General features: G+C 49.1%; 1 protein-coding gene across 4 annotated transcripts in view; it reads right to left on the reverse strand.

The window, feature by feature from the left end:
- Slc12a8 (solute carrier family 12 member 8) overlaps window positions 1-26,958 on the reverse strand; it is a 152,135-nt gene that overhangs the window by 76,351 nt on the left and 48,826 nt on the right. For 3 of the 4 annotated variants that reach the window (XM_087901331.1, XM_087901332.1, XM_087901327.1), the window contains one exon: window positions 2,203-2,316. The exons of the other annotated variant lie outside the window; for it this stretch is intronic. In XM_087901331.1, coding sequence (XP_087757457.1) covers window positions 2,203-2,316 — 114 coding nt within the window. The remainder of the gene's footprint in view (window positions 1-2,202; window positions 2,317-26,958) is intronic. 4 annotated transcript variants of the gene reach the window in all.

The raw sequence follows: 26,958 nt of genomic DNA on the forward strand, positions 1-26,958 counted from the left end.
TAAAAAATTTTTTCTTAAACTTAACTTTGTCCTCTGTTCTGCCAATATCTTAAACAGGTATAAGAGACATCAGACATTTCTATACCACAAAACCAGACGGAAACAAACAGACCAGCTACACCAGGATGTGACCAGCATCCAACTTTCTCAGGTTCCCCCCTAAACAATGACCACAAATAAGCAGGAAGAAGTCTTGAGAATCTGCCGCCCCAATTCCTTTAACCTGTTGTACCTAAACTCCCACCTTTTTATTATTATAAAAAAAAGAGAGAGAGAGAGAGATGGAAATGTAATGGTCTGCTCTGTCCCTTTAAGAGACAAGCCACACCCACTCCTTCCCCCCCCTCCACTGAGGCAAGCTGATCTTCAGCTTCTAGCCTGAGTCCCTTCTTTTCAGTCTCCCTCTCAAAGAGGCAGCTTCTGTCTCTCTCTTCTCCCTACTTCTCTCCTTCCCTCCTTCTGTTTCTCTCTCTCTCTCTCTCTCTCTCTCTCTCTCTCTCTCTCTTCTCCCTACTTCTCTCCTTCCCTCCTTCTGTTTCTCTCTCTCTCTCTCTCTCTCTCTCTCTCTCTCTCTCTCTCTCTCTCTCTCTTCTCGTCTTTCCCCTCTATAACCCACTAAATAAATATCTAACCTCATTCTGCATAGCGTGCCTATCCATGTCTCTGTTTCTCACCCGTGCCACATGGCTCCCTGCCCGGGACCAGCCACCTTCAGAGACCTGAGGCATGGTCTCATGGCATGCCCATCCATCTGTCTCTCCTCATGGAACTGGCTGCCCCATAGAGGTCTCTCACCCACCACACAGCTCCCTGCCTGGGACTCGCTGCCCCTTGTGGCCCACTGCAGCCACTTGGGGAACTGCACCATCCCTACATGGTACTGGCTGCTCTCAGGACCTGCAGCCTGCTGCCTGCCGCCACTTCGGGGACCTGTGGCGTGGTCTCAGGACCCACTGCCTGCTGCAACCATTCGGGGATCTGTAGCATTTTACTTAATACATAACACCTACAATTTATCTACTCACCTGCTGATGAGCATTCAAGCTCTTTCCATTTGGGGACTATGAAATTTTTAAGTATTTTGTTTTTATTTTTAGTGTGTGTGTGTGTGTGTGTGTGCGCGCGCGCGCGCACGCACAGGCTGCGCACAGTGCCTGTGGAGATCAGAAGAGGGCATTTGACCCCCACTGGAATTGGGGTCACAGGCAGTTGTGAGCCATGTGGGAGTGCTCTTGGCCACTGAGCCATCTCTAGCCCACACTAAGTCGCTTTGAGTTTTCACCTTCAGGTCTTCACACCAGCACTTGTTTCCAGAAAATCACAGGGGGTGGGGGCTGAGTATATGGAATTTTTACGAATCGGTCAAACTTTTCTAAAGTAGTGTGGCCATTTTACATTTCCCTTCAGTAGGACAGGCAAGTGTGGCTTCTCCACACCCCTGCCAACACGTGTCTGGAGTCTCTTTCACATTAGACATCCTAGGGGCTTCTCCTTTCCCACCCCTTTGCCTACATGGGGACGGTGCATGGACATGGGTGGTACGGACAGGCCGTGCACACATAGGAAGCAGAGGACAGCTGCTCCAGGTCAGCACCAGAGACACATTTCTGGTCTTCTCTCTGGAGACAGCCCTGTCCTGTGCATTTCCCATGGGCCACCTGTCACGTGTTAACTTCTTGCCTCCTAGGCCAGGGATCCACACATGAGGCAGGAGTTCTTCTATGGTCTCCTCCGCAGTCATGCAGAGCAGAAATTGGGGAAGGGGGGATGAAGAGGTTCACTCTCTGCCCAGGGCCTAATTTCTCTGATCCCTGGGCAGATGGGGCACGGGGCGGGGCGGGGACACGGCCTAAACTCATTCTACAAATGAGTTTATAAAATGAGTTTGTCCTGAGGCAGTTTGTCCTGCTGAAGAATCCATCTTATTCTGCCTGAAGAGAAAGATGTCCCTTCTACTAATTTGGTCAAGATACGTAATCTGAATAAAGAGGGAAGACTACTAAAATCAGGTTGAGGCCTTCAGAAATTACGAACAGGCAAACCCACTGTGAAAATAATGACTTTTTTAGGCAGAGCTAACAAACGCCATCGCCAAAGTCAGTTGCCCATTCCAAGAGAGCGTGCAGGCCAACTGTGATGCTGAGCTTCGGGAATCAAGTATTTACACCCCTCAGGCAAGAGTGAGAAGGAACAGACACCTACCTGTAGCTGCTGGGAAGAACACCCCAAACACAGTGAAGAAAGACTCCCCGGGGCTGTACTCTGGCAGGGTGTTGTTCTTCAGCAGTTCTGGGGAGTACCCAATAAAACCGTGTTCTGAAATGACATAAAGGAAGGCAATGGGGGCAGAGCGGCCAAGGACACTGCATTGCTTACAGCATGGTAAATACTTATTTCTTTTCTTTTGAGACAGTGACACATTCTGTAGCCCAGGCTGGCCTGGAACTTACTGTGTAGTCTGACCTAGCCCCAAATTTACTGTGATTCTCCTGCCTCGGCCTCCTTGAGTTGCCGGCATTACGGGCACAAGTCACCATGTGCAGGTATTTGATATTGAACATTCAAAGGCAGGGTGTGCAGGAGAGGCAGACAGACGACAGATAGAGCCTGGAAACCTGACTTGTGTACCTGTACCTACAGCTACACAGCTATGAAATGGCAAAGAGGAGAGTGATTAGCTTGGGGGACAATTTTTTTTTTTGTCTTTCCTTTATAGATTTCAAATGGCGACACCATCTTTCAGTGAGGGTATATTTATGTATTGCTTGATATAAATTCCTGCTTCAAAACCTGCCGTTGGATCCCTGAGAGCTAAAGAATAAAGTCCAGACTCCTAAAGTTGACTGTCAAAGCTTCCCACAACCTGGAAGCCGTCTGCCAAGTCCCCTTCACCCCTTACCTCTCCTGTGCCTGCACTGGGGTTCATGTTCCTTGCCCCACTATCCCTCTCTCTGAGCATCAGTATTATGCCTGGGTTTCTGTTTGGTTGTTTCATTGGTTCGTTGGTTGGTTTTTTGCTTTTGGTTTTTGTTTGGCATTGATCTCAGGACCTCACGCATGCTAATTGGCCTATCACACATCTCTAGCCTTGGTTTTGTTTCTAATTTTGAGACGGGTGTCTCCAAGCTGCTCGAGCTGGCCCTGATCTCACTCTGTAGCCAGCACTGCAGCCCCAGGCTACCAGCTAAGCTTTGTTTCCAGTCTCAACCACAGTCCTTGTTTTAAAAATACTTAATTTTATTTATGTGGATGCATCCGTGTGTGCCCGTGAGGCCAAAAGAAGGTATAGGGTCCCCTGGAGCTAGAGTTACAGGCAGTTGTGAACCACCTGATGTGGGGGCCAGGAACCGAACTCAGGTCCTCTGTGACCGTAGTACTTACTCTTAATCACTGCGCCCTCTCTCTAGCCCCTCACCCACAGAAGTGGGACATCCCCTCTGGCACACCTCCACTCTACCTGGCACACAACAGGTAGGTTATAAACAGACCTTGTCCTCATCTTCTCTTAGATCTCTCCGGCCATTGGCACATCTCCTTTCCAGGCTTCCCGCCACACTCCTTCACAAGCTCCTTTCTAACAAGAACATCTGACGTCTGAATTCTTCAAAGTATTTTAAATATGTCTGCACATTGACCTTAACAGAGTTTCTCAAGGGCCTTCAATCCGTTTTGCTTCCTTTGTTAAAAGAGGTCACTTTGAACAGCATGCGCGATGTAAGAGCAGGCCATGGAATTCTGAGACATGGGTAAAACGTTCTGGGCTCAGGGACACCCAGGATATTCCGCTTTGCCTTTCAGTCTTGTCCCCTAGAAGTAGGTAGCTTGTATCTATGAACTGCTGCCCCCAACCCCTGCCATCACACACCACAGTGCCCCAGAGCTTGGGGACAGACCCCACCACTAGCCTTGCCCTGCCCCCATCTACTCAGAGCTTCCCCGCATAAAGGGAGTTCCCTGGTCTCCGATGGCTCCCTAGAGCCCACGCGCCTCCACAGCTTCCAGGAGTCATAACTTCATAGAGAAAATATTCTTCAAGAAAATAATGAAGTAGAAGCTCAGAGAAATACAGAGAGCCTTGGGGAGTCCGGTACGGACTTTCAAATCATCGTCAATTGCTTTCTCTTGGCTGAATATAGACTTGGTTCTGGCATATTAGATCCCAAGTACCACAGCGGGTTTCTGAATGGCTTGGCCTCCTTGCAGCTGGTCCTCCCCCATCAACAAAAAGCAATAACAGGCTAAGTTAACTTTGGCTTAGCCGTTGGCTGACCTCACTGACTAGTCTTCCTGAGGAGAAAACCAGGCAGCCTGCTTTGGAGCTCAGCTCAGTCAGGCTGGGATGACACATATCTGAGCCAGGGTTGTGCACCCTGAGCAGGCCAGCCCACAGCACATAAACACCTCATTCCATACTGCTCACATCCACAGCCTCCAAGGACATCTTCAGACAGGAAGGGTTTGGTCCCCTGGCCTGAGGGTTTTGCCTGGTCAGCCTGCAGGCTCAAAGGCCTTTTAGTCTCTTAGTGGTGTCAACGGGGAAGCCTTCTCTACCTCTCCCTCTCAACATCTACAGGCTGAGAGAATGGGGCAGAGGAGGCCCCAGATGCTGTCTCCTCGGGGCAATGACATATTCACAAGCCCACATCACAGTGCCACACTCAGAAGCACACACTAGCACACAACTCCGCAGCACAGACATTGGCATGTTCCCAAGCACACATTACATCTGCATACACACACAGACTCATACCTATACACAAGGGTATTTCACAAGCACACATTCACGCTGGCCCAGTCACAGGCGCACAGACACTTAGATGTGCACATGAGCATGCGTGGGCACACTCCTTACAACACACCCACATCCTACTACCCTGACCCTTTGCCCTGGGTTAAGTCTAGTTGTTTGCCTCTCTCGAGGGAATAACCTTACCTTTGAAAAGAACTTTGTGAACAAAGATATTGCCAATGTTTTCCTGCAATTATGTTGGGGAAGGAGCTGGGTTTCTAACCTTGGAGACTTGCAATCATTTAGAGGTTGGTAAAGACATTTAAAGCTAGACCCTGGGGCACAAACATGTAGCTCCAGCCACTCATGAGGCTGAGACACAGGATGAAAGTTCAGGACCAATCAGGGTTACAGAATGTGACTTTGTCTCAAATATAGATAGATGGATGGATGGATGAATGGACGGACGGACGGACAGATAATATGAACTAGAGTATAGCTAGCTCAGGATTTTACTCGTGCCTAGCATGCATGAGGACCAGTATCAGAGCCAAACACTGCAGTGCTTACTTAGTATTATAGAAGACTGACATGCTGTGGTGGTTTGAAAGAAAATGGCCCCCAAAGGGAGTGGCACTATTAGGAAGTGTGGCCTTGTTGGAAGAAGTGTGTCACTGTGGGGATGGACTTTGAGGTCTTTTTCCCAAACTTCCACTCAGTGTGACAGTCAGTTGACTTCCTGTTGACTGCAAGATGAAGCACTCTCAGCTCCAGCACCACGTCTGCCTGCACATTGCCATATTCCCGTCATGATGATAATGGACCGAGCCTCTGAAAGTGTGAGCAAGTCACCCAATTAAAGGTTTCCCTTTATAAGAGCTACCATGGCCATGGTACTGCCTCACAGCAATAGTAAACCTTAACTAAGACATATGCCATAATGGTATCTAATACCTAGCGTGCTCATTTTAAAAATAAATAAATAAGCCAGGCGGTGGTGGTGCACGCCTTTAATCCCAGCACTTGGGAGGTAAAGGCAGGAGGATTTCTGTGAGTTCAAGGCCAGCCTGGTCTACAGAGCTAGTTCCAGGACAGGCTCCAAAGCTACAGAAAAACCCTGTCTCAAAAAACCAAAAAAAAAAACAAAAACAAAAAAAGAAGTGTCAGAGGTTCACTTTACTTCCTACACCCCCTCCCCATCTTCCAGGCCTTTGTGACTCTTGCCCGTCCTGCTTCCCTCCCTTCCTTTCAGGGCTCCAAGTCCCAGGCCAGCTCCTACAAAGGCTTGCCACACTGCTTCCTTCACACACAGATCCAGGTGGCACAGACTCCTCGTCAGTCCCAAAGCCAGTGTTTCCCTCCTCTGGGAAAGACAGGCAGATCCTGCGGAGCGGTGTTGCAGGTCAGAGATACCAGGAGACCAAAGGGCCAAGAGAGGTACTGCTGGGAGCAAGCCCAGCATCAGTATCCCAATCACTGTGTTGTCTTTCTGTATTTCACCCTAGAGGGCTTTGGGATTCTGTTTTGCAGGACTAGGGTGCTAGGCAAGTGCCCTAGCCTTGAGCTACAGTCCCAACCTAAGTTTGCTTCCTGCAGCTCAAATGTCATTTGCTTGCTGCAAAAGCTGGGTCCTGTCAGCTGCCGTTTCCAACTCTGAAGGGCCTGGGATGCTGACGACCCGCAGCTGCTGCTCCTGAATGCGTCTGGGCTTGACCTGAACATCTGCTTCTGTAGCCACGGAGTAAAAATACTCTGGGCCCCTCTGAGCTGTGTACTTTTTAGGAAGACCAAAAACAGCGCAGGGCCGGGGAAGAAAAAACAAATCGTCAGAAGTCCAGGCAGGAAGAGGCAGAGGGATGCCCTTGAAGGCCTGTGTTGTAGAAAGGCCTGACTTCTCCCCAGAATCGGGTCACTCCGGTTCCCATGATGCTGCCAATACACTGTAGTCCTTGGGGGCCTAGTGTTCGCCCCCAGGGATGCTCATGGAAGCCCTCCTCCTCCTTTCCCAATTATCTTCAGCTCTGGTCACAAGTAGCGACAAAGAGCAGCTCTGGGTCTCCATGTTAGTTGTCTGAGCTCACAGACCTAGCCAGCCCGGCACAGTGGCTGCTGGGAAACACCCTGTGGCACCTGCCATGTCAGTACTCACCCAACCACACACACACACACACACACACACTCACATACACACACAGTTCATGGTGAAATTAGTAGGGGCAGCTGAGACTTTGGTGGGGGTGTCGGGTTGTGACTGTGGACCAACTTAGAAAATAAGGTTTCTAAAAACCGCTGCGGGTGCTGGCGCCGTGAACTGTGCACCATAGGCAGAGTTTCCCGCAGCACTGGCTTTCTTTAGGGCTCAGGTCCTCCACCCTGCAATCAACAACCAGTGACCAGTGACCAGAGACCAACCAGACATCCCTTTCCTGGGAACGGACAATGGGAGCAGCTGCTCCAACCAGGAATAGAAAGAGTGGAGGAAGGGCTTGCAGAGAGGAAGGGAGGGAGGCCGGCGCCCCCTAGACTGAGGGGAGGGTGGGGCCTGAGAGATCACAGGAAAAGGAAAGGAGAGGCCACGGTTCTGGGAAAGCACAGGGACCAAAACAGCCCCGAAGGGAGGGGCAGGAGGGACCCAGGCAGGGTAAGGAAAGGCCACCGGGGCTCAGCATGCTGGGATCCTCAGAGAAGAAGGAAGTACAGTACAGCCGCGGCAGGAAGTACCGCTCTCAAGCCTCCTGTTGCATGCACCACCACCCCCCCAGAGTTCACTCTCCCACACACACACACCCTCAGCTGTGGAGTCGGACTGAAATCCAGGAGGGCTGTGTCTTCACTACCTGCCATACTCTGGGGACAGAGATCTGGGCAGATCTGAAGTAGCCTGCCAGAGAAGGGTAAGGAAAGGGAGTGAAAGGCCCCATCTAGTGCACAGGCTACCGGGAGCCAGATGCTGAGCCACTGCCCAAGCCCAGAAAGGCGACAATGAGCAAAAGACACTGAGATGAGGGGACGCTGCCAGCCTGGGCCTTGGGAATTCGCTCCCAGAGCAGCAGATGGGAAGGTGGGGGGGGGGGGGCAGGAAGGACGACCACAGGGAAGCATGGCCTTGGGAGAAGTCCCCGCTGGGTTCCTCTTGCCTGGTCATGGGGTGCGAGGGTCTTTTCCAGGCATAGGGCTGCCCAAGATCTCCGAGGAGAAGATAAGGACGATGGTCCCGCCACAGACTCCCTGCCAGATGAGCCCTTCCTTCTCAGGGGCCCTGCATTCTTAACAAGTTCCCAGGTGATGCCAAGCCCTGGCCTGCAGGCCACACTCTGAGGGGTACAGGAGAGACTCTCTTCAGAGATTACTCCCTCGGAAAGCTGCCTCATTCCCAGGACTCGACACACAGCACCCAAACATACGGCTGAATTCCTGTGCCGGATACCAAACCCAAGCTGGCTTTCCTGTGGGCTCCGGCCCCTTCCCCACCTCCCCCCTCTTGCCCTGGTTGGTCCACAGCCCCTGCCCAGCAGCCCCTGCCCAGCAGCCCCTGCCCAGCAGCCCCTGCCCTACCACCAGGAACCAGGAACCAGCAGATGGCAACCAGCACTAACAAAGCAGCTACAGCCAGTCTGTGCCACTGGCCCTGTGTGCTTTTTATTTCCCACTGTTTTGAATCATCAGTGACATTGGAGGCATTCATGAGTGCAGATAGTGAGAGAGGACAGACAGGGGAGGAGAGAAGGGAACTGCGCTCTGGTTGACTGCGCTATTTAAAAAAAAAAAATCTGTATTTAAAAAACAATTCCATACAATATATTTTAATCATATTCTTTCCCCTCTCCTAATTTCTCTCCCTCTACCTACACAACCAACATCATGCTTTCTCTCTCTCTCTCTCAATAAAACACAAAAACAAAATAGGAAAAATGAACAAATAAAACCACAAAATCAAAACAAACTAAAGAAAGTAAGTCAATAAGACAAAAAAAATAGCAAAACAAAATAAAAAGTGTACGTACATACACACACACACACACACACCCCAAAACCACATAAACCGCTTTGTGTTGGCCAACAACTCCTGGGCATGGGGTCTGCCCTGGAATATGTTTGACATATGCAGCGACACACCATTGGGTTTGTTCTTTACCAGGAGATGTCAATTACGAAGAGCTTCGTGGTTAGGGGTGGGCCCTCACGCCCACCTTCTCAGTGCAAAGTTCTGTCTGGTTTGAGCCTGGGCAGGTCTTGTACATAACCATGTCTGACATTGCTAAAGTGCCCGAGAACCTGAGGTCATAGGTCATGACCCCTGGGGAAAACCTACTGCTATTATTCTGCTAAAGAAACAGCAATAAGATGACATATTGCTATTAATATTATATATTAAATACTATATAATTATTATAGTATATATAATATATAAATTATTGTATATTATATGATTATATAAATATAATTATAGTAATTATTTATAATTATATAAGCTTATATTATATATTATAATTATATATTCTGTGTGATCTAGTCTATGATAAGTAAATACATAATGGACTATTATTATTCATAGATATCCAGTACATTGCTCTTCTTGCAGTAGATAGGCACTAACAGAGCCACAACTGGGCAGTGTTCAGAGAGCAGGGGGGCTCTGGAACACTCAGTTCTAAATGGGATCTCTTGAGCAAACGTCCCCCCACCCCTGAGGCTCAGAGGTCTGTGAGGACAGGATAGGAGAAGTTCGGGAGAGCCAGGGTTGGTGCAGAACTCGAGGAAATCGGCATTTCCAGACATGACAGACTGATACATGTGAGCCTGCAGAGACCGAGTCACCCTGACAACTAAGGACACCAGACTGCACAGGGAAAGCAGGGACTTTAGAAGACCTGAGAATCAAAAGCTACCGCCAAGTCCCGATGGGAGGGGTTCCCCACTCGGAACAATTAAAGGTGTCCAATAAAAGTGTGTTGAAACAGAACTAAAGTTAACCAGGGAGGTGCTTGCCTGCAATCTCAAACTGAGGTAGGTAGGGTTTGAGGCTTGTCTGGGCCTCAGAGCAAGAGATTGTCGCCAAAAGCCCTGCAAAGAATAGGACATAACCAGGATACACAGCTCACGGATTACAGAGAAGAAAGGGGAACTATGACAGGCTTAGAAGGGGCCCTCAAGGAATTCTGGGCCATGAGCTGGGACTATCCCTCACATCACTCTCTGGCCTCAGCCCTGGTAACTTTTGTCTTTCAAGGGGACGCTGGGGAGAGGAGTGAACCAGGTCTCCAGGTCTGAGCCCCCACCCAGAGAGAAAACACACAGAGAGGGCAGGGCATTCAACAGGGGCCAGAATGGAAATGTGAAATGGGGCAGGGCCTGCGGGGTCCACCCAGACTGCCCAGGGAAGGCAGTCTGGAGGCCTGGAGCCTCCTCTGGCCCTGGGGAAGGCCTCCACCCTGAGCAGGACTGGCTGCCAGGAAACAGCAAAAAAGCAAGACTCATACACACACACACACACACACACACACACACACACACAGAGTTACACCACACACACACCTCCAAGAGGATGAAGGGCCTGAGGAAGGAAGGATGTCAGGATAGTCACTCTGCTTTGGTAGGGGAGTCACCAAGTGTCCAGGGACTGGACTCTGGCCACCTCTGCATTCTAAAAGAGCAGCCTGGTCCTCTCGGAGCAAGGCATTCTCCCGTGTGGAAGGGAAGGTGAACATTTCCTGTTGCAAGATGGTTTCTAACAGCCAACAAGCTGTTCCATCTGTGATCATGGCCTCTACTTTAAAAAGTACTTGGGGCTGGAGAGATGGCTTAGCAGCTAAGAGCACCGCTGGCTGCTCTTCCAGATGTCCAGGGCTCAGTTCTCAACACCTCCCTGGCTGCTCACAGTCCTGGGGGATCCCTCTGCTCTTCTGGCCTCTGCGGCCTCCAGGCACACATTTGTACATAATTATACACACGAATGAAACACCAATACACATACATTTTCTACTTTGTTTTTATATGATGTGACAATCTGTCTGTCTGTCTGTATGCACGTACTACATGTGTTCGGTTGCCTATAGAGGCCAGAGGGAGCCCATGGAGCTGAAGTTGCAGGTGGCTCGTGGGTGCGGGGAACTAAAGTCTTACATTCGGCAAACACTCTTAACCTCTGAGTTACTTCTCTAGCTCCATCATAAACTAAAAGTTTCAGCTGGGGTGGGGGTGGGGGAATGGCATGCACCTTTAATCCCAGAACATAGGAAGCGAGGCAGGTGGAGTTCTGAGTTCAAGGCCAAGCTAGTCTACAGAATGAGTTCCAGGACAACCAGGGATACACAGAGAGAAACCCTGTCTTGAAAAACCAAAACAACAGCAATAATAATAACCATAAATACATATTTAGAATTGTTTTTAATGCACTGAGTTTTTCCCTTACCATGATCTTGGAGTCTATAAGTTGAAATGAGAAAAGATTTCACCCACAGAGGATGGCCAGGAATGGGGACCGAGTTCGACTTGGGCCCCAAGGGACAAGCAGTATCTTGAGGTGAGGACAGCAATGGGGCAGAAAAGGTTGTGCTGGACGCTGCCCCATGGAGTGCTTTCCTCAAGCGAGGCATTTAAGCTACCAGCACCTGGGTGCATTTTCTCAGGTAAAATGGGAGTCACAGAGACCAGGATCCCAGGCAGATTCTAAGTCTGTGCTGCCCCTGCAAAGCCTGCAACTCCCCAAGGATGCAGGGAGCAGTGCAAGGGAGCCCCTCGCTCTAGGGTCAAATGGGGCCCTACACAGGGCACTATGGCCCCAGAACCCTCCCACCCCACCCCAGATCTGGCCTGTGTAACTCTCGGCGTGAAGGAGCCCCTGAGAAAGGAAAATCTGGCCTCTTATCTCCTGAGGGGAAAGGAATGTGCTCTCCTGCCAGGTCAAGGGGCTGTTTGACAGGAAGTCTCCACCCTAGCTGTGGGTTCCTCCCAGGCCCCACTCACTCCTTCTGGCTGTCCCTGCCTCTGGCATCCATTTCCCAGGTTTAAACTTCTGACCTGACATCCCCAACAGCCAACCCATTCACAGCTCCACGCTGATGGGGACTATCATCTCAGAAGTCCATCCCTACCCCACTCCACTGTGGATATGCCACCTAGGCAGTTGAGGAGGCCGGGTGGCCCTGCAGAGTGCAGGACCATCGCCACTCAGAGCCACACACCGGCCCAGCACCAGGCTAACACACTGAAACACGCAGCTCCTGCCCCGCACATCTCCAACCCAATTCTACCCAGGAAACAAAGCAGAAACCTTCTTAGACTCCCTCGGCCTAGGGCTGGGGGTGTATATCAGTGGTAGAGTATGTGCTTAATGCGCACGGGACCCTGGGCTCCGATCACAGCGTCACAGAGAACAAACAATAACAATGAATCCCAACCTGTGGACCGCAACCCCCTTGGCAAACCTCTCTCTCCAAAGATATTTATGTTAAGATGTATAACAGTAGCAAAATTACAGTTATGAAGTAGTAATGACAATAATTTTATGGCTGGGGGTCACCTCAACATGAAGAACTGTACTAAAGGGTCTCAGCACTGGGAAGGCTGGGAACCACTGGCCGATATGAAGACTCAGCATCACAGAGCCTGAGAATATCACAGGAGGCTTTAACCTGAAACCCATTTTACAGATAGAGGTGTTGAGGCCCAGGAAAAGAGACTCCTACACCAAAGGTTAGCACTGGTCGGGCAAGTGCAGGACCCAAGGAGTCTACACGCCTGTCCTCACAGGTCCCGTGGCAGCAACCATGTATGTTGTTATTGTGTGGCTACTTGGTCTAATTTTCTGTTAGACTATGTACCAGGTAGCTATTTTTCTAGGATGGCTCTAGTGCCTAGCCCTACAGGACACACAAAAATATAAAATATTCTTAATAGTAACATTGGCAACAAGCCAAGTGTCCATCAGCAGATGTAAGCATGAGCAAAAATGTGGCATACTTGGGCAGTGGAATATTATTCAGTCATAAAAAGGAATGAAACATGGGCTAGAAAGACAGCATAGTAGATAAAGTACTTGCCTTGCAAACATGAGGACCTGAACTCAACATCCCAGCACCCACATGTAAGAAGTCAGAGGGCCAGAGAAATAACCCAGAGGTCAGGAAAACTTGTTCCGTAATCAGGAAGACAGGAAATCAGATCCCATCATGTGAGAAGTCGGTATCCTTCAGATGCCTACAACTTAGCTGGGAAAACAGAGTAGCAGGTTTAGGGAGAGACTCTGCCTCAAAAGAGAAGGTAGAGAGTGAGAGGAGAGGACGCTTGATGCCCTCTTCTAGCCTCTGCACATGCTACCTGCACACGTGTGAGCACACACATTAATTAAGGAAGCAAATGTCTTATTTTATGTGTATGGTGTTTGGCCTGTGTATATGTCTGGGTACTAGGTGTGTGCCTTGTGCCAGAAGAGGCCAGGAGAGGGCATCAGATCCCCTGGAACTGAAGTTATAGATGTTTGTAGGTGCCAAGAACCAAACCCAGGTCCTACATAAGAGCAGTCAATGCTTTTAACCACTTAGTCATGTCTCTGGCTCCCTAATCAAATGTTTCTAAAAGCTGGGTGTGGTTAACACATGCTTATAATCCTAACACTGGAGAGACAGAGACAAGCAAATGAAACCCTGGGGCTCACTGGCCAGTCAGTCTTACCTACTTGGTGAATTCCAGGTCAGTGAGAGACCCTATCTCAAAAGCAAGGTGAATAGTATCTGAGGGACACCACTCTAGATTAGCCTCTGGTCTATGCATGCACAGACTCATGGATGGATGGACATGGATGCATGCACGCAGTACACACACGCACACACACATACACCATACAAAAGAGAAATGAAACTGAAACACTGGACATGATACAACATAGGTGGACTTTAAAAATACAAATTAAAAGGACAACTACCATATGAGTCCATCCACATGAACTATTCAACCAGACTAGACCAATTCAGAGACACACAGCAGAAAGGATGTTCTCTGGGGCCCCGTAACTTGGTGTCTACTTGGGGTGGCAGAACCTTTGGGGTTCCTGCTGTATACAGGGTGACTGTGACTCACCTCACTGAACGGCATACCTAAAAATAGTTTAAACATCAACTCGCGCCTTAGAGGTATTTTATTATAATAAAAAAAACCCATTTCTTTGCACACAGCCCTTGGGGATCACAGCCTACAGCCTTGCTTTAGATCCAGCTCCTGCCTGCTTTACCCATGTAGACACAGTGAACGCAGGGCACTCTGTGGTCCAGGCCTACGGGAAGTCGGCTATAAAGAAAGCTATGGCCTCCCAGACATTGCTGTTCTCCCAACAGGGCCAGCTGGAGCCCAGCAGGGAAGAGACCAGTGCAAGGCTCACTGTGATCCAGCTGCCAGCAACAGATGTGGGCAAAGTCCTGTGTGTTTGTGAGTTTAAGTGGCATCCTGGGAACCCTTTGCTGACGTCAGCCTGGAAACCATGGTGTAGCAGTAGTGGAGGTGAGAGGATTGGCAACAACGCCAACAGAAGCAGAGATTTGGGTACCTCAGGACCAGCTGTTCCCAGCTCACATTTAACACTTTGGTGCAGTCCAAGGGTCCCCTGCCCCAGTTGCACTTAGCCCACATGTTCCCACTTCCAAGACTCTCATGGTCACCAGGACTCATAGTCTGCGAGCAACATTCGATCGGGGTCTCCATGAGCCAGAGCTAGTCCTGGGGAGTTTGCTATTGACCTGGGCAGCCCTGTGACAGCGGCAGCATGCTGGCCCTGAAGCTTCATGCTGCTCTCATGTCCCCACAGGGGCTGGCAGGGCTCACTGCTCTCGGCACCCCAGTCTTCAGAGGCTGAGAGGAAGCAGGCAGGGGTGTACCTGCCTGTTCTGATTTCCTCTGCAAGCCTTCCTGTGCCTTTGCTGCAAGGGCTCACGCAGAGCTGGGTGCTGTCTAGAGCATCTCCTATCAGAAGAGACCGCCTCAAGGTCAGCAACAAGTTCCCTCCTGCTTCAGCGGATTCCTCTGCTCAAAGTGGCCGTTATCTTTGGGGTGTGGTACCTGGAGTGTTTTTTAATAGGGAAGGAAGTGTTCTGATGACAGATGGCGTAAAGGAACACAGAGGACTGAGGGTCTCATGCAGCTGGCCTGGATTAAAGTAGCCAGGAGCTGGCCTCATGACAGAGCCTAGTCCCGGAAGCAGCGGACCTGAGTGTTGTTTAAGATGTCCTTGTTCCTTCCTCATCCCTGGCTTGCAGCACAAGAATCTTCATTTTCATAAGATCCCTAGACCTCGAGACCTGAGAAACGCTGTCTTGGTGCACAAGCCAGTGACTTCTAGGATAAGCCATGACAGTGACAATAATTCCCTGTGGAGCACCTGCTTCATGACAGGCACCACAGAAGGCCTCATTCAGACAGTATCCTACGTCCTTCTTTGACAGTCCGGCAAGGCAGGCATTCTTGCCTGTTTTCAGACATGAGGAGACCGGGACAAAGGTTGGTAGAGTCTGTACAGCAAGTTTCAGCCACACTGGGATTTGCTTTGCAGGGTCTAACTTTAAAAGTAGGACTCTGACAACTGACAACTACAGTAACTGATACAACCTTTCCCACTGGGCCGGCGACAACAGCCTCTTACGGACTCCCTGTAGGGCCCAGAAATTCACTTGTGGATGTGTTCCCAGAACCGTGTTCCAGAGGCTACCCAGGCCTGGCCTGCTGGGGTTGGGCTAAGCCTGAAGCAGAAGCCTTTTCAGAACCTGTCCACCAGGAGGAGCTTGCATGCACCTGCAGAGTGCGTGAGGGTCCAGGACTGGAGTGACCTGGGAGCTGGAGAGAGCAGGCCTGGGACTTCACCTTAAGACCAGAACTCCCAGCATTGTACACCAGAGCGAGGACACAGCGAAGAAAGCAGGGCGAGAACCATTCTAATCCCCTTATTAGTGTATAACTTGTAAATTTATCATGCCAACACTCTGAGGAAGCATGAGTCTGCCAGCTCCACCTGGCCAGCCTCCGCAGGCTCCAAATCTCCAGCCAACCTTGGGTGGGTGTTCCGCACCAGCCACTTACAGCGAGTGCCGGTTCCCAACCAAATGTGAGTGATCTAAGGTATGATTGACAGGCCCACCATCATGGTGCCTCCCACGCGGTCAGAGTTCCCAAAGGGCCATGATTTGCCCTCCCACGGCCACAGGAGAGTACTCTGCAGCTCCTCAGTGCCACAGGCGGCCTACCTCTGCCCGTCCTGATGAGCATTGAGTGGGTGGGCGTTCCAGGCACAGTGAGCCCGCCCACCCCTCGGAGTTCCACCCTCTACATCCTTGGAACTCCCCGCTTTTTGGAGCTCAGCAAGATGTTAAAGAAACCTCCCAAGCCAGTGATTTCATACACCAGGCATCCATCTCCAGAGCTCCAGCCCTGTCTCCGACCCACAGAGCTGGATCCCACACAAGGGCAGGAACCGGGTAGCACTGATTCTCGCTTGTTCAGCAGTAGGAACCGGGTAGCACTGATTCTCGCTTGTTCAGCAGTATCCATCAGGCGCCATGGCCTCTTCTGCCTGTGGCTTCTTTCTCTGCCCTTCAGGACGAATGCCATCAAATGGGAACAGTCCAGGGGAGACATCTCAGCTGGAGGGTGGGCTTAACACTCTGGTCAGTCCCTCTTTATCATAACCACACTCAGGACAAATGGGAAGAGTGAGACATTCATGCTTATAGTACTCTCCCCCCCCCCCCCAGCCTTTCTGCCCACAGGAAACACAGGGGCTAGATCCATAAAGCAGGAATTTGGGGCACCTAAAGCCCAGTTTCTCTCCCTCAACCAGGGAAATAGTAAAAGTCCAATAAGTCTTAAAAACAAGAATTGCCCACATACAATGATATTCCACAGGTGGAACAGACTGAGGGTACAATTTGCCTCTGCCTCACTTGAGTTAACGAGGAGGACACCGTGGGGGTGGGAGCAAGGGCAGTGAGATGCGGGCAGAGAAAACCAGAACAAGACAGAGAGAAATAAAGAGAGACACAGAGAAGCAGGAGGAAGCAGAGGGGAGTTAACTCGGAGGAACCTGTGGATCAGGGCTTTGCTTTGGCTACGGCAGCCGTTCAGAAATCCCCACCAGCCCCAGGCCTTTGCTTATCACTTTCCCCTGTTTCTAAAATTCCTGTGTTCCGATTCTCAATCTTTCTCCCTTTAGAGCCAAGGATGGCTTTGGGAAGCTGGCGAGAGTTCTGGACTCTCTCCCAGAAAAATATTCTTATCCACTTACAAGGCTTCTCGAAATTTCAGGACTTCTGGACTCCATATTAGGAACTAAGAACCCCAGGCTCACCGGGAAGCTCCTAATACCCCAAATAATGACGTTTATATTAAACTAAATTAGATTAAACAGAGAGAGGTAGAGGCCAAGAGTGCTGGAATGTCAGCACTTGGGAGGCTGGAGCAGGAGGGTCTCTGTAAATTCAAAGCTGCTGTGCTCTACAGAGCAAGTTTCAAGGTCCCCAGTCACCTAAATAGGGAGGTGGGATGTGGCTTCAGTGATAGCACCAGCACTACTAGGGACCCAAGGACTTGTCCCTAGGGAAGACTTTGCCAGGTGAACGAGAAGACCCAGGGCCAGGCAAGTGCGCAGATAGCTGTCATACAGTAAAAGGCCTGCCTGCCTCGGACACAGTCCGCTCTACACGCCTGTGCGGACCCTGGATTCACCCTTTACAGAGCCATGGGACTGTAAACAACAATCGTTCCAAAATCTGATCATGCTTAAGAATCGCCGGTGTATTTGTCTAAAATGCAGATTGCAACCCAAATTTTGAGTCTAGTCCTGTGAGCTTTCAGGTGATGCCCTTGAAAGAAATCTCAAGCCTTGGGAAACTGAGCTTCTGGGCCGCTAGCTGACTCGTGCTGTGCGTGTTGGGGCAGGACTAGGCGTGTGTGCAAGGATGCTACAAGACTAGCTTCAGATCCTGCATCAATAAAGCTCCCCTTACAGTACAAAAGGTGAAATCCTATAGGGTCCTTTAAGGCAACACTTGCCAGGTCTGGCTAGGCACACAAGAAGCACAGCAGCGCAGGTGTGAAAACGCCATAAAGAATCTGTCACTTTGTATGCTCACATGAGAGAAAAGTTAAAAAGTCACCAGAAGTAGTTCTCATAATCCAGAGTCCTAGGTCACAGGCTCTTAGGGAATACACGCAGATGCAAACCACACACACACACACACACACACACGCTCGTCTAGTGATTCTGACACTGAGGCAAGTTTCAGGACCTGTGGAGCTTGGTGGCTCACACCTATAAACCCAACACTTGGGAGGCAGAGGCAGGCAGATCTCTGTGAGTTTTGATCTACAGAGCGAGTTCCAGGCAAGGCTCCAAAGCTACAAAGAAAAACCCCGCCTCAAAAAAACAAAAACAAAAACAAAACAGGATATAGGTATGGGAATAGTCTTATTTTGTTATGGTACCGGGCCTATTATAAGAATGCTTTGAAATTCTTCAACAAGAATCAGTGGACATTGCTAGAGTGTCTGTTGGTCTGTCTGTTTGCTGTCTTCTGTGGCACTGGGATGATGTGGGAGTCTCCTCTGTATGCTGTGAATATGTTTTATTACTGTTGGTTAATAAAGACACTGCTTTGGCCTATGGCAGGCCAGAATATAGTAAGGCGGGAAATTCAAGCAGAGATAGAGGAAGAAAGAAGGCAAAGTCAGGGAGACTCCATATAGCTGTCAAAACAGAAAGACACCAGAACCTTATCAGTAAGCCATAGCCTTGTGGTAATACACAGATTGATAGAAAATGGGTTAATTTACGATATACAAGCTAGTTAGGAATATGCCTGCGCCATTGGCCAGTGTTGTAACTAATATAGTTTCCGTGTGATTACTTGGGTCTGGGTGGCCGTGAAGTGAACACACAGCTTTTGTTTACACTGGGGTTGGAAGCCTGGACCTCTCGCACACCAGCACATGTTCTACCTCTGAGCAACCTGCAGTGTCTTCTTTCTCTTCTCGGAAGAGACTGAGTGGAGAAGGTAGAGACAGTGGCCTTGGCCCTCTGCCCCTTCCTTGCCCTTGAATGCTAGACTAACATGATGATCTACCCCCTGACCGTGCAGTGCCTTGGATGCTGGACCAAGACAACCTACCCCTCACCCTGCAGTGACATGGAACTGGCTTGGAGGCATGGGTAAAGTGTGAAGATAGCTGTGGAAAGTGAAGAGCCGCTCAGTCCAGAGCACATGAGAAGATGCCCTCTGATCTTCTAAAACAGGAACATCCACACAGCAAAGATACAACAACCGGCCCAAACCTGTTCACACTGGATTCGGCACCTAACTATGGGATAGCGTCCGAGAGACACATTAGAGAGGCAGCCTGGTTTCTGACTGCTAGACGGTGACAGGAAAAGTCCAGCACAGAACACTGATCCTCCACCCAAAAGGCCATCCACGGTAACATCTGTCTAGAATCTTCTCTTAGCCAAAGCTCTTAATTGTCCTATGTCCTTAATATGAGTATGATTGTCTTTCCCCCACCTGTTATATGAGGCCGCCTGTCTGTCCCCAGCTGCTCAGCCCTGAAATAATCACACAGAAATCATATTATTTGTAATACTGTTTAGACAATAGCTTAAGTGTATTTCTGGCTAACGCATATCTTAAATTAACCCATTTCCACAAATCTGTGTATCACCACAAGGCTGTGGCTTACCAGGCAAAATTTTGGCGTCTGTCTCCAGAGGGACTACATGGTTTCTCCTAACTCTGCCTTCCTTCTCCCAGCATTCAGTTTAGTTTTCCCTGCCTAGCTCTACTCTTTTGCCCTATCACAGGCCAAGACAGTTTATTAGCCAATGGTATTCACAACATCCAGAGGGGACTCCCACATCACCCACCCCCAACCTCAGGGCTGAGATTGAACTGAGGACCCTTTTGAGCATTCCTGGCTGAGTATCTTTAACATTCTGATTCTCTGAAATTTGAATGCTTTACAGGGAACACACTTTGTACACTAGATTTTTCCCACCTGAAAATTTCTGAGTGTATTAAAACTGACAGCAGTCTAGACTTGAGAAAATAAAGTCTATCGCATCCATTAATCTCTGGGCGCTCTGAGAGGGAGTGCTCTTACTTTCTGTTTCCCAGATTCGGAAGCTGCTGTGCAGACAGGTGGTTTCCCCAAGGTCACAGAGTGAGGAAATAGCACAGCCGGGACTGAGGTCTAAGTCCCGCTGCTTCCTCCCTGATGTTGCGTGGGCAGATTTGATCATAGCCCAGGGACTTGAGCTGTGGGTTGATTGCTCTGTGAAGTCACTTCCACTCTGAGTCTCCACAGCTTCCCTCTTGTCTCAAGTAGGAATTGGGGTGAAGAGATGCATGCTTGGCGGGCTTATCTGGATGCCAACGTCTGTTGTGGTTATAACTACTGTCTCCTCGTTACTTTAGGAACTGGAGCATATACAAGAGTATTCCTCATATAACAGCCATCTAGGCTTATAATGCTCACTCAGACAGCAAGGAGATATACTGCCTGGATTTATTCTTCTATTTGCTTTGAATAGTCTTAACTTCTTGCAATTGACTCACCTTGGAAAATCTAGCATTTGGGTTTCTCGTAGTTTTAAGATGATCCAGTGGGGGTCTAACAGGGGAAACCAGGTATATTGGGGCACATCTATAAAACCAACACTCAGGAGGCTAAGACAGAAGGGGCATGTGTGTGGAGCCCTGGGCTATAAACTGAGATATTCTCTCTCTCTCTCTCTCTCTCTCTCTCTCTCTCTCTCTCTCTCTCTCTCTCTCTCTCTGACCTAATTCACTTTATTTTTCTTGTATAAAAACCCTTACATGACTGCCACAGCTGGAACTTGGGTCCTCTCTGAACTGAGACTCTGGTGTAGGTTTTCACGAGATGGTCAGTAAATTCCTGGTAAGGAGACTTGGTCTCTTTCCAGAGGTCAGGGGTCAGCTAGCTGTAGTTTTTGGAGATGACATCAAAGGTGGCCTTGGCAAAGCTGCCCAGGGTGGCAGTGAAGCCCCTGACTGATGTGTAGTAATCATCAACACTGGCCATCATCAGTAACATCTTGGGCACAGGAACAGAAACTATGTCAGTGCCTCCGGGGGCAGGAAAGAGCCAGAGTGGCTGTCACAGAGCAGTGTGGGTCTTGCCAATCTTGTTCCCACAGAAACCCCTCCATGCAGGGACAATGGAAAGTTCCTCTCCAAGATGATGGCTCCTCGGAAGGCAGTGGTTACATCCTTACAGCACTTAACACCAAGACCAAACATGACCATTGTAGTCCCCATTAGCGACACAGACCTTGAACCTGGTCCATTGGTACCAGCATGACCTTAAGACCTTCATCCTTTAGGGATGCACCCAGGGTAAAAATCAGTAATCTCAGATTCCTTGATGGGCCAGGAGAACAGGCAGATCTCTTACAGGGATTGATCAGACATTGCTTGCTTATACAGGATGACACTGTGTGTGTGTGCGTGTGTGTGTGTGTGTGTGTGTGTGTGTGTGTGTGTGAGAGAGAGAGAGAGAGAGAGAGAGAGAGAGAGAGAGAGAGAGAGAAGGAAGGAAGGAAAAGAGAAAAAAGAGAAAAGGGAAGAAAAGGGAAGAAAAGGGAAGAAAAGGGAAGGGAAGGGAAGGGAAGGGAAGGGAAGGGAAGGGAAGGGAAGGGAAGGGAAGGGAAGGGAAGGAAAGGAAAGGAAAGGAAACTAGACTCAGCCTGGGCTACACAACAAGATCCTGTTTTCAACAGTCACCTCCCACCTCTGCTCCTTATAAATAGAAATGGGCAGTATTTACTGTTTCAAAGAATAATCTTATCTGGGCCATTTGGTAAGCAATGTCTGGCCAGGGCCCTGTGGGATTCTGCTGTGCCAATTGAGGTAGACAAATACCTGAGGGCCTACTAGACATGAATGTGAAAACACTAGGAGTGGGGGAATGGTACACACATGTGCACACCATTCATATAGAATATCTAAGTGATGTAATTTCTGAGAGAAATGGGAGCCTTCCCTTACCATCTCTACACTCGGTGGAGGAGGCCGTTGTTTGGGCTGAAGCCTTCTGAGACAGACATTATTTTCCCCTGCAAAGCATGGCTCCATTCACGGATAATCCAGGCTCGGGGCCAGGCAGAGACCCACCCCAGCTGTCCATTTAAGCTGCCGATCTGGCCTGTAAGCTGCAACATTAGAGACAAGGGAACCCGCAGGGTGTGATGGGAGACGCTGCCTATGTGAAGCCCCAAAACCACGAGGCACCCAGGAAACCTTGCCAAGGAATTCTGCTCAGAGTAAGCAGGCATGGCCACCGCACCACAGGCAGAGCTGGCCAGAGTTCTCTGGGGAAGAGAGATGCTCAAGTTTGGCTCCTTTCTTTCTCTACCACATAGAAGGGGCCCCAGCCACAAGTGCTTGTGGCTGGACAGGTTTTCAGGGTTGGGGATTACATGTGTGCCTACCCACAACGAGTCACATGGAGAAAAACAGATATTCATAACAGGATCTTGTAACCTTTGAAAAGTTATTATTTTAAGTCATAAACTAACAAGAGGAAAGTCAGTTAAGGTTTCCAGGCTAAAATAAACTTTGTTGCCGGTGTTTGCAGGTGTGTATGCTCCTGACAGTGGCACTGGCCAAAAACGGAAATAGGGTAGCACACACCTTAAATCCCAGAACTCCAGGAACAGAGGCAGGTGGATCTCTGTGAGCTCGAGGCCAGTCTGATCTACAGAGCGAGTTCCAGGACAGCCAGACTACACAGAGAAATAAATGTAAAAACAATTTAAATAAAATAAGCCTGCATTGTTTCGAATACAAAATCGCAATTTATCTTCAGTACTGAATGAACACAAACATGAAATACGGAAGTCACGAGACTAATTATCCTGTATTTCCCCGAGTGGCAGGATTCTGGGGAACTTTTCCCCTCCGTTTGCTTTCATCTTGCGGACTCTCTGAGAGGAGCATGTCTTTGCTTTGAGAAAAAAAACTTGGTTTCATTTTTTCACGTTGGCCAGTTCTGTCTGCATAGGCTGAACCCTGACCTGTCCGCACTGCCCCACAGGATCAAGGAGGTCTTTGATGCCCTCCACGCTTGCCATGTCTTTTGAGGACACAGCCCATGAGAATTTGCTCCTAGTCCAACATCTCCCTGTGCCCTACGGACACACTCTCAGGTCGGAGATGGGCACACAGAGTCCCCAGAGAGCCTGCTGCTGGCTTACAGACTTCCCATGAGGCCCCGTACTGACAGAGCCCCCTTTGGGAGCAAGGCACGAGAGGACAGCAGGTGACAGCCGTGGCTGTGAGCTGAAGAGATGCTAACCTTTTGTGGTTGCTTTGCTTATTTATTTTTTTTGTTTTTGTTTCCACATCCTGACCCTGCAAATGCAAACTTTCAGGATTTACGTTCCTTCTTCTCCCGCAGCCTAGCAGGAGAAAACACTCCTCTATCTTCTACGCCGTCATCCCAAATGACTTCCAGGAGCCTCTGAATCCTTAGTTACAGAGATTTCCACAAAAGGCCCCCAGAATGAGGACACAACCCACATGGTGTTGACTGTCCTGAATAGGAGACTTTGGAGTTTGTCAGCGAGAGAGCGCATGCGCACTGTCCAAAAAGAGCTAACATCACTCACGCCCCTACACACACACACACACACACCCCTACCTCTGGAAGCCCGGAAAGTCTCTTAGCTAGCCCTCTGTCATTCCCCATCCTACACTGGGCGTAAGCACCACATAGCTAATTTTGCACTTCTGGGATTTTCCACGCACCTTCTCACTTCTGAGTCTGCATTCACACTGTCCCCTTGCCCCAGGGTCACCCTCCCCAGCTCACTCTCAGGTGAAGTCCTGTGAAACCTCTAAGGTGCCTGTTCTCTTAGCTCTTGGTAGCCTCCAGTCAAGGTCATTGCACACTGCTCCTAGAACACAGAGATTTTCCTTTAAGGGGAGAGGGTTAGAGAGAAGGGGAGGAATGGGGAAAGCTTGGTGGACCGGGTTGGGGGGGAGGGAGGAAGGATGAATATGGGATCAGGGAAGAATATATTTCAACTAAGGGAGTCATTTTAGGGTTTACAGGAGACTTGATTATATATGGGATCCCAGGTCCAAGGAGAGATCCCCAGATTGTTCTCTGGACAGAGGAGAGGGTGCCTGAACCGGCCTTGGCCCATAACCATACTGATGAATATTTTGCTTATCACCATAGATCCTTCATCTGGCGAAGGATGGTGATACAGACGGAGACCCACATTGGAGCACCGGACTGAGCCCCCCAAGGTTCAAATGAGGAGCAGAAGGACGAAGAAAATGAAAAAGGAAATAAGGACTGCGAGGGATGCTATCACCCACTGATACAAGGGGACGGATCTAATGAGAGTTTACCAAGGCCAGCTGGACTGGGACTGAACAAGGACGTGATCTAACCAGATTCTCTGAATTTGGCCGGATTCTCTGAATGTGGCTGGCCTGAAGTCTTTCTGAAAAGCCATTGACTATGACACTGGGACTTGTTTCCTCTGCATACACTGGATTTTGCGGATCCAGTCGGTCTGGACACTCACCTTCCTGGACCTGGAGGGAGGGGGGAGGAACTTGAACTTCCCACAGGGCAGGAAACCCTGACTGCCCTAAGGGACGAAGAGGGAGGAGGAGAGGGAGTGGGGGGAGTGGGAGGGGGTTGGGAAGAGGGACGGAAATGGAAACTTTTATAATTTAATAAAATTACTTTCAAAAAAAAACACTCAGTGGGGTGAATTGACTGTCTAGTTAGAGGAGAGACTGGGCCTTATTCTTGTATCTTAAAATACCAAGCAATGCCGAGAGGTGGTGGTGCACGCCTTTACTCCCAGCACTTGGGAGGCAGAGGCAGGCGGATCTCTGTGAATCTGAGACCAGTCTGGTATACAGAGTGAGTTCAGGACAGGGTCCAAAGCTACAGAGAAACCATGTATCAAAAAATTGAAAAAAATACCAAGCATTACATTTGCACAGAGTGGAACTCAAGCAAAAGCATTTTAGTCAACTGATCAAGTAGAGGAAAAAGAAACAGAGGCAGGTTGGGGGACACTGGAGACAGGGACAAATGGGGCCAAGGAAGGACAAGAAGAAATAAAGGATCTCAGGAAAGAATATCAGTTAGACAAGCCTTAAAATGTACCATGACAAAATATTTTTTAGGAAAAAAAATGCATTTTCCTATTAAAATTTAAATGTTCATTTTGTTCCCCTTTGAGGGGGGTGGCTGGGATGTTTTTGAGACAGGGTCTCATGGTGTAGCATAAGCTGACCCCAAACTCTGACCTGCTTCAGGACTCCCAGTGTTGGGGCTGCAGGCATGCACAACCATACCTGGCCCTAGGTTTTCCCCACCAAGGAGACCATTCCTCTGCTCATTTTCAGCCCCAGGGAACCCTGATTGTATTATAAGTGCAGCCAGTGATTGTGGGATGCTCTCTGTGCAAGAGAAGCCTTTCTCTTGATACGATTTTCAGGGGTTGTAATCACGGAGTCGCAGTTTTCCCCAGAGCAATGCCCGCCCGGCACTCAGTTCTCTATCTGTAGCTTTCAAATCCCCTACGGTGTGTGTGGCCAGGGCGCTCACAGTCAGCTTGGAAGTTGTTCTCAATTCTAATTCAGACCTCCTGGCGGCTGGGACTAAAGGCCAGCCCAGAAAGCTGCCCCTCTGTGGAGAGCGAGGGTTCTTTAATGTTTATTTTGATGATGTGTGAAATCACACTCCAGCAGCCAACCAAGAGAACGGACTATGGTTCTTCTACACTGTTATCCCAAATGGCTTCTAGAAGGTGCTGAAACCTTTTATTTATAGTTTTATTCAGGTTTTCACAAATGTCCCCTGCCCCCAGGACCGGTATAACCCACATAATAGCAAACACAAGACTTTGGGCTTTGCTGGAGAAGGGAGATGTCTCCAGAAAGACGAGCCAATATGCACCACTCCCAGATGGGAAAATGATACTTTATAAAGGCAAGAAGTAAATGAAATTATGTATCTTTAAAATGTGGTCAGTTTACCATATAAAATAATTAACACAGAATTTCTGAGTCAAAAAAGCAGATTAAATGCACATGCAGAATTTTATTTCCTCTTTAACTTGAATTAATATGCAGCAGAGGTTTTGTTTGTTTGTTTGTTTGTGACTTTTTTAAAAGGATATAAATCTGTAAGATTTATATAAGACAGCAACAATATTTTGAAAGCTAAAAAGTAGATGTGTGAGTGTTGGTGCTAACTGAAGGTCAAGTTAGCCAAGGAGGAAGCTGAGAGCCAGCACCGTTCACCAGAGACAATGTGCGCAGACCTTGGGACTGACAGCACCTGACAGGCTCTGTCTGAGAGATGACAGCTTAGAATGAAAAAGACCTGAAGAAGATAGCATAGCACTGTTACCAGGTAACTGGTACAGCCCAACAGACGAGCCACGAGTCTAGAGGATAATCTCTGGAGAGGGAGGGCCTTTTCGCTGTGCTGTGAAATTAGAAGCCACCCAGACTTCCTCCTCAACCCAGATCCCATAGCACGGTATCATGGGTAAGAGCTTAGGTTATTTGAGTCTCATCTAACCTTGTGATTGGGCAAATATTTACCACTCACTGCCTCTACTCTCCCATCGACAAAATGGGACTACCAAAGCACACACTTACTGTGTAATAATTAAATAAATAGGTACAAAGAAAGCAAAAAAATTAATAATGCCTGGCCTCTGTAGTGTTTGATAAAAGACAGCTATTGTCGTCATCACTACAGAGAAGTGACGGTCACACTGGAGCCTTTTTTCTAAGCTTTTTCCATCCCAAGGGTCTGGCTATGCACGGTCCTCGCGCAGAAGGTGTCTGACGGCCTGAACACAGTTGTGAGCGAGGGCTCCCTGGAAACACAGGTGCTCACACAGCCACAGAATGAGGAGCTGGCAGAAGTGGGATCCGATGGCAGCTGTGAGACCCAACAAATGGCCCTCCAGCTCTCTGTGCCTCGGTTCTCATTCAAGGCCCAGATGCAGTGGGCACACGGTGGTGAGGCCTTAGATCCCAAGGGACAGTGGCTCTCAACCTTCCTAATGCCGTGTCCCTTTAAAACAGTTCCCCACCTTGTGGTGACCCCCAACCACAGTTATTTTCGTTGCTACTTTGTATCTGTAATTTTGCTACTGTTAGTAATGTAAATGTCTGTTTTCCGATGGC

This window comes from Myodes glareolus, chromosome 2 (genome assembly GCF_982192425.1).
Source record: "Myodes glareolus chromosome 2, mMyoGla1.1, whole genome shotgun sequence".
NCBI lineage: Eukaryota > Metazoa > Chordata > Mammalia > Rodentia > Cricetidae > Myodes > Myodes glareolus.